The 13,542-nt window shown below is 33.4% G+C and overlaps 1 protein-coding gene across 7 annotated transcripts in view; it reads right to left on the minus strand.

Annotated features, from left to right (window-relative positions):
• ANKRD17 (ankyrin repeat domain 17) overlaps positions 1-13,542 on the minus strand; it is a 163,183-nt gene that overhangs the window by 45,100 nt on the left and 104,541 nt on the right. For 4 of the 7 annotated variants that reach the window (XM_032334553.1, XM_032334551.1, XM_032334554.1 and 1 more), the window contains 2 exons: positions 11,432-12,184; positions 7,011-7,159 (listed from right to left, as the gene is read on the minus strand). In XM_032334553.1, the coding sequence (XP_032190444.1) occupies positions 7,011-7,159; positions 11,432-12,184 (902 nt within the window). The remainder of the gene's footprint in view (positions 1-7,010; positions 7,160-11,431; positions 12,185-13,542) is intronic. The other 3 variants (XM_032334552.1, XM_032334558.1, XM_032334557.1) reach the window with 3 other exon arrangements.

Consider the following 13,542-nt stretch of genomic DNA (forward strand, 5'->3'; position numbering starts at 1 on the left):
TATTGAAGAAAGGTAACTGCTAGCAGTATGTAGCTATTATTCTACAAATACAGCTAATGTGACTGAAAAACTGTATTTTAAATTTTGTTTTAATGAATTTAAAGTTAAAAAGTGATACTCATTTGGTTAGTAGAGAATTTTTCAGAGCACTCTGAGTAAATAAATCTACTTTCTTAATTGTACATCTAATCAAATCTAAATGAAACCCAAGTTGAGATAAATACAGGCTAACAAACCATCATTTGCATAGGACTGAGGAGGTCTCTGGCCTAAGAAGCTTCTGGTGCTAAAATCAGGGAAGTCCCAGGAAAACGAGGATGATGTGATCACTCTAAGCTGTAAGTATAACATATAGACTGAATTTTGAAGACCTTTAATATGAAATAAAAATGTAAAATATCTCAGTAGTTTTTTGGTATTACTGATTACATGTTTAAACAATATTATTATGGACATATGATTACCTATTTTATTTTGCTTTTTTAAATGTGGTTACTAGAAAATTTTATGTGTTTTTCATTACTTTTTCTGTTTCACAGTACTGTTCTAAGCTACTTTCCCTCGTTTTTACATATGCATCTCTAGTACAATACTTATCACCAATCTTCCTTATGCTTCTATCAGTATATGCCTATCACTCTCAGAGAACTAGAAATTCCTGGAAGGTAATAAACATGTTTTATTCATGTTTGCATTCTCTACCTGTAAGTGATGCTTTGCCCAGGAAACAATAAATGATAGTTAAGTTCAATGAATGACAGCAACTATGCAGGGTCACAGATTCAAAGGCTATTACTAATAAAACAAAAGGCTACATATAAGACATATATTTACTGTGTTTATATTTTTTGTAATATTTATTATATTTATGTAATAAATACAAAAAGGAAAGGCATTTTCTCCCAGAAGGTCAAGTCTCAAAACCAAACTCCATTACAAAAAATGAGTAACAAGAGACAAAAGGCAAAATCGATAGAGTCAAGAAATAAGAAAAAGCCTACTAGTCAGTGATGAAGAGGGAGACCGCAAAAGCTGCTCTGCAGAAGAGGCTGGCAGAGAGCAGAGCTACTGACTGCAGAGATCAGGGATGGCCACAAGGGAGAGATGCACCAACTACAACAATGAAGAAGGACACGAATACTTAAATGAGTGGCAGCTCTGACTGTGTAATTGTATTTGATCTTCATTTCAGGTTTATAAGGAAGGAATTATTATTTTGATTTCAGAAAAAAAAAAAAAGAAACAAAGGCTTAGAGAAATAATCCTCCAATAGTCATACAAGCTAGTAACTGATAGGGACTGGCTTAAAAAAAAACAACAAGGAGATCTTGGATAACAAAATCCTGCTTTCCCTATTACATCATAAAGCAGTGCTAAACCAACTAGGTCAATATAATGTTTACGTCTATCTACCTTATATACTTCCTATGTTAGTGACAATTAGAAAGTCAACTTTATGATGAAGAGTCCACTTTCTAATGAACTTTATTAGGCTTCTCAATGTCTTCTGGGGGTTAAAGAGTAATGTAGGAAAGCAGAGCTGATCTTAGAGAATGAAGAGACAAAATTTGAAAAAGATAAGCATGGAATATTTTAATGGTTAGTAAAATACTGTTTCCCCTCATCCATTATAAAACATTAATTCAACTGATGTTTATTAAAGCACCTTTTACATTCAAAATACTACTCTGCTAGGTACTTCAGGGTTGACAAATATATAACTAAATACAGTCCCTGTTCACTAGGAGCTTAGTGCTTACAGCATAGGGCAAATTTAGGTTCAAACTATGAGAGAAATAGAAACAAGGTATTAAGAGAGTTGAATGAAAAAATATTTAAAACTAAGAAAAGAGGGCTTGTCAAATTCCTTGGGGAACGTAAGAGTGGGTAACTTCATGAACTAATATGAAATCTTCTAAAAACAAAAATGAAAAAAATCAAAAGATTCTGAAGTGAGGTTTCCACCTTCCTAACGAACACCTATACAACTCCCAAGTGCTAAGACACACTATCCTGATTTGTATTACTTCAAGAAACAAATTAACTGAAGCAGAAGTTTGGGTTAAAGTAACAATGACTAACATGATATAGAATAAAAAAATACATGTTTTGAATATTACTGATAACAATACAGGTGATGGCTTCCTGAAAGGCAATGTATCATTAAAGTCATGTTATGTTATACTGGTCAACAAGTCATATACATTGTCATGTATCTGTAACTAAGAGAAACCTGAAAGGGAGACCGATGCCCAGAGGTTTGTAAGGAGCTCATTCAGGTTTACATTCTAAAGAAATTTTCATTTGGTCCACAATACCATAAAATACACTATTTTGTATGTGACAGATGTTATGATGATTCTGTCTTATAAAAAAATGCTAAAATTATATTCAATGTAGAAGTACTCTGTAAATTGACATGACTCTTCAAGTTCGTAAGACTGAAAAATAAGAAGGAATCATGAGACAAATGCAGTATTAACGGAAAAAGCAACTTTTAATAAGCTGGAATGCATGAAAAAACGTACCTGAACTGTCTGTTAAAAAAAAAAAAAAAAGGCAGGGGAAGAGGACCTATTAATTACATCTAAGTAATTAATTCACTTTGAAAATCATTAGAACTTCAAGTGCTAACCTTTTTGTAGACCTCCATAACCTTCATAATTCTAGGCATCTCATTCTCTAAACATGTCAGAGGTCATGTGTAAGATACAAAAAAAGTAAAAAATAAAAAAGTAAAAAGGAGAGCATTTAGGGAGAATGAGAATAATGAAAATAGTCAGTAAAACAGTAAATAACTTGCTTAAAACCTCACATAAACAATTAAAATGCACACATTTTAAGTAGAATGCTTAATGGCAGCATATTACATATCACCATTAACTCATTTTTCTTATTTCTTCAATTTTTCTCATTAAAATAAAGTGATTGAACTATTCTCCGTATGCAAAACCTACAGGAGAAAAATATACAAATGATATTTATACCATTAAAGGCAAAATATAATTTTACATACTTTAATTTCAGTCCTGATATCTAAGTCAACTTTAGTGCCTACCTTCTTTAAAAAATAATCATGGATAGATGTTATTAAAAACTGGGAAAAAAGCAAAACTGCATAAAGTAGTATTTATTTTTCTCTTTTATAAAATGTACTAGAACCGGCTACTCCAAGTTTAAGGAAAGCCTTTGAAGTTTGTGAATAAAAATGACAAGCAGTTCAGAAATACATGGAAAACATGTAGTAAGAAAATAGGAGGGGAAGGGAACACAAGTTTTACACCCATGAACAGAACAACTGGTACTTTCTCGTATTTGTGGCAGTTAGAGTCAATCAAAATCTCACACAAAACACAGAAAATATTTAACTCAGTAGTATTCAACTCTAACCTTCAGCCAGATTTACTGTTTCATACAAAACCAATCATTCTTAAAAGCCTGTAAATGATTACTAGTTTCTACATGCAGAATAACCATTCAAGCAAAATAAAAATTAGAGCTATGCTATTAAAAGATGTAATAAAAGTCTCAAAAAGTTCCTTCAAATTATCATTTACTGATGTTCCCTAAAATGAATTTTGGTAACAGTTCATATATGGTACTAAAATATCTTATAATATAAATATATTAAAAATATCCAGACAAGGGCCACCTCGCTTACTTAGTAGAACATACAACTCCTAATCAAGCCCCACACTGGATGCAGAGCTTACTTAAAAACAAACAAAAAAAACCCAAAACAAATCGGATAAAAAAAAAATACATCAAACATGATTCAATAAAACTATTACACGAAAGGTAGAAAGCCCGTGGCACATACATGCACACCAAAGGTAATTTCTAGTTATCTTACGTAAGATTTGAGGAACCTTATAAAGAATACATTCAGCATTCTTCAAGTTCCAGAAATTAAACATGATTTCGCTAATCTCTGTTAAAAATACTAGTTTCTGCATATAATGATCAATTAAAGAAGTTTAAGTATGACCATTTTAAGAATCATTAGCATTAAAGAGACATGTACTGAAGGTGTAAAAAATTTAACATTTCTTTTGTTGTTCTTTAAATTAAGATTTGATATAAATATGAGGTATGGCCAAGGAAACATGTTGAAAAGCTGTAAGGATGAAAGACACACAACCCTTTGCCATCCAGGTGGTAGACCTATTTTCTATAATCTAATTTACCAGGTTAATATAATTAAAATCAACATTCACATCTAAGATAAAAACTGAAAAACAGGTATCATAGTGCAGTGCTTAAGAGTACAGAATCTAGAGCCAGAATGCTAGGGTGGATGAAAGCTGGCTCCACCATAAATTACCTATTGGGCAAATAGTTAACATCTGTAAGTCTCACCTTCTTCACCTATAAAATGGGAGTAACAATGTACCTACACCTCATGAGGTTGTTATAAAGTTAAAGAAATTAGTATCTATGAAAGTGTTAAGATTTGTTAAATAACCAAATAAAAGATTCAAATATTAGAAAAAGTTTAATCTTTCTAAACAGAGTTAGAGTCTTGGTATGAATTTATCATATCACTTGCCTGTTACAGCACAGTACTATCACACATAATCCACAATATCCACTACATAAAATCTCATGGAATTTTTATTTCAGAATCTAGAAAAAACTTTGGATGAACTGAATACAAAAGCATCTTTACAACTGCTTAACATGCCTGCTTGGTACCATAAAAACTAGTCAACTTTAAAAACTAACATCAAAAATAAAAGAAGAAATAGTGAACAATTATTTCTGAATGTTTATTTGGTATTATGTTTTCCAAAGCAGAAATTTCCTAAACTTCTAAACAAAAAGAAAACTCCTAAACTTCCTAAACAAAAAGAATAACTCATGATAAGCTAACCAAACTGAAAAACCTTGATATGGAGATCAGATAAAAAGGAACAGATATTTAAGAATACAGTCAAATCTTTTTTACATAAGCATGTCAACTAATATCAAAACATAGGTTTTTTTGTTTGTTTTTTGTGGGGTTTTTTTTTAGATTTTAATTATTCATTTGAGAAAGCAACACAAAGAGAGCAAAAGCAGGAGGAGAAAGAGGGAGAGGGAGAAGCAGATTCCCCGCTGAGTCAGGGGCTTGATGCAGGGCTCAATCCCAAGACCTGCAGATCATGACCTGAGCCGAAGGCAGATGCATAACCATCTGAGCCACCCAGGCACCCCAAATGCGAGTTTTTGGAAATTAAAAACAAAATTTCATTATTTATGTTTTTCTTAGAAATTAATTTATAATAGAGCAATGGATGGTTGAGTAGTATAGTCCAGTAAAATTTCACCATAACTATAAGAATTTCAAATTAAATAAAATCACGATCATACTTGGAGGAACTTTTTCTTATACAAAATAATTTTTCTTAAATCCTTTTATATTTTGGTGAAGTTTTTAGTTTTGCTTATGGTTCAATTCTTGATTCCACAAAAACTAAAAAATATAACTCTCCTTAAAACATAATAGCCATACAACATAATAACCTCAGAGGAAAAAAGACTGGAGGAAAATAATGCAGATTCAATACCAACTTCAACCCAGTTCCATTATGCTGTATTTTTATTTATTTACTTACTTACTTGGGGGCGGGGAGAGAGAGCGAGAAAGTGTGACAGTGGGCAGGTGCGGAGGGAGAGGGAAAGAGAACCCTAAGCAGGCTCCGCACCCAGTACAGAGCCCCACATAGGGCTCAATCCCACAACCCTGAGATCAAGAGTCGGGTATGCTCAACCAACTGAGCAGGTGCCCCTATAATGCTGTATCATTATTAAATATAAATCATTGTAGATCATCAAATGAATACTTTGTAATTTTTAAAAGGTTATAGAGTGTGGTAGTTAAGGAGGTTGCCTTTGAAATCAGACCTACTAAAGTCTGACTCTCAACCCTCACTTCTTAGCTAAAAGAAGTGCTCTTAAGGAAAAGATTAAATGTCTTTCTTAGCCTTGGTTTCTTCATCAGGGAAATGGGTATTTAAAAGTTGCTTCTTCATATATGTGGTCTGAAAACAACACAATTCCTTAAAATTGCCCTTGACCATTTTTAAGTGCTCAAAAAAAAAGTTAGCACACATAACACAATGAACATTTGGAAAGCAACAATAGAAGTGAAATTTCTTTTTCTTTCACAATATTGCCAAGAAGCATTTTAATGAAAAGGAAGCTTTATTTTCATAGGTTAAGAGTACACAGTCTTAATAGGACACATACATACACACACACACCCTTCCTGAAATTCAGGTTTATAAACAACTGATCATTAAAAAAAATATTTTATCATGTATACTGCCATCTTCACCTACGTCACCCCCTCCCCACCCCACATATTAATCAAAATACAAAACTTAACTGCAAACATTTCTCAGTCCTGAATAAGGACACATAACCTTTATCTTGTCCGGCGGTCTCCTAAACTAAGCCTCTCAGCATTTCTTCAAGACAAAACACCAGCTAGCCTCCTATCTCCAACTTCACTCTGCCCTGAGATTACATGGTAAACTAATTTTCTAAAAACTGGGTGTTTAGTTTTGATTTAGTGCTACAGACACAGACACACAGATTCACTACATGTTTCAGTCAGCAAGATCAGAACTTTCCAAGACAATATAAATGTAACTGAGTATATACGATACATCAATGGAAGAATCTTTTATGTGTAATCCATTATGAATTAGAAGCATATCTTCTAATTCAAGATTAGAATAAAATACAAACTAATCTTAAAGAAGTTATTTCTTTTAACATCCTCTTCTAAAGTTAAAAAAAAAAGTTACTTGACAACTGCGGAAACCAAACCATCACATAATTATCAAAAATAATCTGCATCTGGTATTTTATTTTTTAAAATGTGGATTCTAATTTATTCATAAATGTGACTCAGATTTCTGCCTGGAGACAAAGCAGTCTAAGAGGATTTAAATCACTGATTAATGTTTTTACTGATGGTATGATTTTAGTTAAAAACCATCCCTCCAGAATTTGGAGCTTACCTGTGCATCAATATCTATGGCAGGGTAGATAGGAAGCATGGCTGAAGGAGAGATGATAGGACTTGGAGTTGGAGTCTGAGGTTGGGAAATGGAAGCAGCGATACTGTGGGTAGGAGTGTTTGACATTGCAGATGCTCTTCCACTGACTGCTGTTGAACAAAATAACTGCACTTAATAAGGATGAAACATTGTTAGGGAACAGTAAGAAAGAATTATTAGAAAATATTCAAAGATTTTTTAAAACAAAATGTCTATAGGTAGAATGCATAGCACTAATAACTCATTTTTCTGGTTATTTTATTTCTGATTTTGGACAACAGTCTAAAAATAGAAAGCATATTAAAAATAACCCATTTTCTAAATAATAATCCATCTGAAAATAAAATTCCCCTTACAGTATGTAATCATAAAACCCCAATTGAAAATAACCCTGAAAACAAAAAGGATATCTTATGAACTAAAACTGAATATAAATGCAAATGGATAGTTGTCCATTATATCTTCTTAATCCGAAAAGGAATAAAAGGTAAAATAGCCAAGTTCAGAGGGAGAAAAGTATGAGTTTTAATCTGCCATTTTGACACCTCATATTCTAATGAAAGTAATTTCACTCTTTGGGGTGAACCTCACTCTCAAATCATTTAAAACACTCTCTACTCTTTTACTAACTGCAGGCAAGGGGATGATAATATTCTGAATGGTAGCCCTTTACTATGACAGAATAGTAAAATATGAAAATTTGATCCTCACACAGAAATATAGTTTCTCACATGTAGAATTATTCTGTGGGGGTTAAAATGCCCACCAATCAATCCAGCAATCACACTGACTTGAGGAGAAAATTAAAAGATTAAGGTAGAAATCAATGTATGCACGCAATAAACCTTCAAATATAGATTACTGTTAGTTCTAAGTATATTGTTAGTTCTAAGTGTAATTTTCCCTTTATATTATTTTAACCAAAATATGCAAGTTAAAAAGGGGCTAATTAGGTCAGTACTTGAGGTGGGAGAACTCTAAAGGTTGTGGCAATTGAGGGTATTTTATTCTCTCATGGATTCACTTCTGGAGTTGATAAGTGAACATTAATACTTTTCTACCCACACCCCCCACCGCCATTAAAAATACTATAGCACTGAAGTTTGGGCATTAATCTTTGAATGGTCAACAGTAGTGTGGATGTGTGTTATCGATATACTTATCAACTACATCAGACAGAAAACAATCATGATTCACAACTGGACCTGAAACCAGGCAAAAGAGGTTATGATCCTGCCAAGAATAAAACTGAAATTGACCTTATTTAACAATTATAAACACGATTGTCAATTAAGAAATCTATTTTACATGAAATCCTTAGTTCAGGCACAAACATACACTATATACATTATAGCAACACACATTCTATAATTATACATTTTTAAGTCCACTTAAAAGCTAAAAGAAAAACAAAGAAGGAAACAAAACAAAACAAAACAGTTTGAATCCTTAGGGATCCAGATTAATAGGAAAGGGCATGTACTAATACACTAAATTGATCAATGGTTTTGTATATTAAGAAAAAAAAACCAAGATAATTTAAATGTACATATTCTAGATATAAATTTCAAAACCATAAAAAAAATCTATGGCTCTTAAAATAGATTCCATAATCTCCTCTGATTGGATTGATTTTCACAAGTGAAAATGCTAAATACTAAAATTAGCTTAAACAGAATGAACACCAATCTGTCCAAAGAACTGATATTTATTTCATGATACTAAACAAAAAGTCTAAGCTTTATTGTTAAATGACTATATTGTTATTTACATTTTAATTGGAATAAGTTCTTTTAAAGAACGTATGAAAACGAGTTTTCTTATTTTTGGTCAAATTGCTTGTTCTTATCATCTCATCTAAAAGGAGATTTAAGAAAAACCAGTTCCCTCATTTCATTTCCTTTGGGGTACTTATGAAATTAATGAAATAACTGCCTGTCACTCATCCATCCCCTAGAGAGAAAAGTAACAACTTGTAAATATGCAGGGATCTGAAGGAACTCTGGTACAGATCTTTACACTTGGTATTTCATTTTAGGGTTAGATTTTAAATGAGAACCAGATGCTCCAGGGAAGTTTTACATCAGGTAAGGAAAGGAGGAACTTGAGAGCACAGCAAACGCAAGGCGTTAAGACTGGTTAAACCGGGAACTGATTTTGCTATGTAGGTACAGAGAACAGGAAAGACAGATTTGGGCCAGCCAAGTACTAGAGAAAGGGACTGAACCTTACAAGAGCGGTCTAAGAAATGGGAGTTAAAGAATAAAGAACAGGTTATACTGCAGTGGGGAAGGAAGACTGAGCCTAAAGAGGTTATAAAATTTCAAGAAACCCAAAGAAAGAAACGGAAATGGTTAATAGTCAACCTAAAGAACAAGTACTAACACAAAAGTTGTCTAACGAAAAGTTGTGGAAGTGAGTGCAAGAGTATATGTGTATGTTTATGCATGTGCACAGGCATGATGATAGGGATGGACTGCAGGTAAGTGGCTGGATGCTTTTAATCCTGTTCTTCCTTCTGGTCATCTCTCCTCTCTCCATATTAATGGGCATAAGAAAGGGATAAAGTATTTTTATAATGAGAAATATTGGTCATATTTCCTGAAAAGTTACGTGCTTTTGAAATTCTTGATATGAAAACACCTGAAACATATAGGCAGAATTTGTTTTCCTTTGGTAAAATAATTAACAGAAAAACTACTTTACAAATCTCCAGTAATTCAGATCAGTATAAAAATTGTACAACTGGCAAATCAACGTTGATAAGTCTGCCCAAGAACATTGTGTAAATTCTAATAGCATATCAGAAAATTTTTAAGTGTTCATTGGTAGGAATGTCCAGTCTTCACTTAATTGGATAAATAAGACTTAACTCTATACATTCTTTGGTAGTTCAACTGACAAGAGAAAGAACACTATTATGACCTAAACTAACAGTCTGTAATAGCAAACTTGGGACTTCTGGCTACTGTGCTCCAATTTTCGTAAGATACTAATGTCTCTTTAATTGTATTCCCAATTATTTTAACCACCTAATGGTTATTAACAGTAATTGTTAAATCTACAGAAAAGTTTTATGTTTATCAATATAAGAATCTTTACAGTTCTTACTAATGATTAATACCATTTTTTTCAAGGCAGTTACTATACCCTCTAAAATTAGCAGAGATCTTTGTTCCACATAATACTGCTGGGATGATAATAAAAGAGAACTGGGAAACTTAGGAGCAATTTGTTAAGTATAAAACCTGTCTCATTAGTTGGTGTCTTAGTTTCTGAATGTTAGCTAAATATCTCAACACTATACAATTTAATTTTTTTATTCTTTTAAAAGATGAAAGACAAAATATACGTAATTTCATGATAATATCTAACACTGCCCCAACAGTTTCAAAAAGTAGAAAAACTCAGTCATCTTTTACGTGTACCAAAGAATAAAAAAAGGGGAAGACACCAGATGAAAACTACCAATTGTCAATGATTTACTGCCTTTGTTTTTCCCTTTTTCTCCCTTTTCAAATTTTCTTTATCTTTTTCCTAAATGAAGAAAATTACCCTTCTCAATATAGCATTTTTATGGTTTATAACCCTACAAAATCTCATTTTACTACTTTGTTACAGAACTCTTGAAAAGTACCAAAAATCAGAATCATTAAAACAACCTTCTAAAATATTTCCTCTTGCCAATGAATCTAATTATAATGGAATAAATTTTCTTTAGCTACACATTTAAAGATAAATCATCTATGATACTGTCCGGGGATAACATCTTCCCGTAATACAATTAGAAAGAGACTACACATTAACATTCACAGGGGATAAAACCACTGACATACAGTATAAACAAACTCTATTTGGTATGGTACTTTATTATTGTTGTAAAGGTGTTTAAATTTTTTTTTTAAATATCCATCAGGTTTGAAGTCTGATCCATTAGGATATAAAGTATTTCTGTTCACAAATAAGCCTCCTGATGTGTGCTACTAGTTTTGCACTTCAACTTCTATCAATTTTCCAGTTTATTGGTGAATACAAAAGACAAAACCCAAAATTCAATCTTAATGTTCTGAACTTAAAGAGAAAAAATAAAAATGAAAACAAAAACTCAAACATCAATCCCACTACTGAAAAAAACCTAGATTCCCAGCCTACCCAGCTAAGCCAAAAAGTTTCAGTCATTCGTATTGCATGAGCTAATAATCTTTAATTCGACCTGTATCCGTCTGAGAACTTCTGAGATTGAACTAGTATTTCTAAGGATATACATGGGTCAAGAGTCCAAAAATAGTTCTCAAGTTGGGTAATGGCAAAAAATTCTGGCACACTCTTACTCGCCTTAAGCAAATCATATTTGATACCTGCTCATAACAATATAAACCCACCTGCCATGATGTCATCCAGCGTGTCATTGAGGGTCTGAGCAGGGCTGGCTACCATTAACCCTTGTTGTGTTTCTGTCAGAATTCCTTGCCCCAGCCCTGCCAACTGCGCTTGGCCCAGTACTGGCTGTCCAACTATCACTCCTTGCAGTTCTGTAAGATTTGCGATGGACCCTGGAGGCAAGGGACCTGCCGCCAGAGGCAAAGCTTGAGGCATGGCCAGAGGCTGGATTGGTGCAAAACCCATCTGAGCAGCAGTCTGCTGGGGTTCATCTTTAAGCAAAACAGGATCCACTTGCTGTAACCGTGCATAGTCTCCCTCGGAAAGCTGTTCTCCAACCCCAACAGGAGTTAGTAGTCCCAGATGTTGGCAAGACTGTTGCTGCTGCTGCTGAAGTTGAATTCTTTGAGCTTTAACCTCTAGATACTGCTTTTTTAGTTGCTGCTGAGTTTTCAGTTGTAACTCTCGCTCTACTTTCTGTAGTTCCTCCAAAATCTTTTGCTTCTTCTGGATTTGTTCCTCCCTTGTTTTGTTCAGCTCCTCGATCTTCTCCTTGGTAAGTTGGTCAGCGTGAGCCAGTTCCAAGGACTGCAGCTGTGCATTCTTTTCTATGGCTTCTTTTATCCTCTGTTCCAGTTCTGTTAACTTTCCCTGAGCCTCTTCTACAATGCTCTCTGGAGACTGATTGGTGATGTAACCCTGTACATCCTGGCTGTTTGCTGGCAAATGGCTGCTGGACTTTTGTTTAGAAGCAGCTGTGTGAAAAAGAAACCCCCTCAGAAGTGCACGTGAATGGCATCCTCATTACAGAGTTACTGTTGGGAGGTTTAGTGCCAACAGTTATGCACCAAGTTATCATATCCATAGAAGGTGAAAATGTACTGTTAAGGAGTTTAAAAACAAATCCACCTTCTTTATCATAAATATAGAATGTATGTATTTTATGTGCATAGCGTAATCTTTGGGAAGTTAATTTTAAAAATATTACATGGCTAAAATTAGACAATAGAGGGATGCAGGTCTGTGATATCGAAGTGGTGCAATTAAAGTAAAATCTAAGGCTATGTGTAGACACTTCATCTGGTCATAAAGATGTAAAACTTATCATAAGAACAGAAAAATAATGCTAGATTATTAAGATGTAGGGAAAACTTAGACCTCTAAGTTAAGGTTTTTCCACATTTGATAGTCTATGCCTTTTAAACACACACACATACACACAAAGAGTACCCAAACCACTGAGAAGTACCAGGAAATTAAATCCAGCTAAAATTTGTCTTTGTTGGGGGCCTACCATCTTCAAGACTGATAAAGGCAAGATATAAATTCACATATTCACACAGCTACCTGGCCAGTAGAGAACTGGGATTCAGTTTCCCTGGAAGAAAAGATGCTGGACTATGCCATCCACTGTATCTTCTGACAGCCAGGTGAATAAACAGATCTGGCTATGGGTGTAGCAATCAGCTGTTTGCTACACTAACTGAAAAAGATGCCAAGGCTCTAGATTGGTAGTAGTGACTGTAAAGAGCTGGTGGAAATACTTAGTATTCTTGTTGGTAAAATAATATAGGTAGCCAAAAACCAAAAAATTATAACTGCATTGGTTCTTCAGGTGAAACTTTTTAAAAAGAAAAACTGATTCAAACTGGTAGCTGTAATGTTTTGGGACATAACTTAAGAACATGCATGGTGTAACATCCACAAGTCAAATATGGACCTCAGAATTCTAGAGAAACAAACAAGCTTATCTGAAGTAACTTTTAATTATTGGTTAAGAAAAGGTAGCCTAGATATAAAATCTATATCAAACCAATTATTCTAAAATATATTTTAATTTTGATCTAAATTGTTAAGTCTTATATCACTACAGAAATTTAAGCAATTTACAAAAATGTCATCCAACTATACCCAGCCCTAATATTTTAACATGAATAGAAATGACCAGTTATTAGAGGAATTGTGGATAATCAGAACTGCATCAAAGATGAGCATCTGAATTTCTCCTAATAATACTGATAACTCTAGCATAAATTATGCTATTAACTATCTTCTCTCCCAGTAACATGCCTTATTCATCAGTAAAAAAAAAAAAATCTTTATGTCAACGTAG

The sequence above is a fragment of the Mustela erminea genome, chromosome 2 (assembly GCF_009829155.1).
Source record: "Mustela erminea isolate mMusErm1 chromosome 2, mMusErm1.Pri, whole genome shotgun sequence".
Lineage (NCBI taxonomy): Eukaryota > Metazoa > Chordata > Mammalia > Carnivora > Mustelidae > Mustela > Mustela erminea.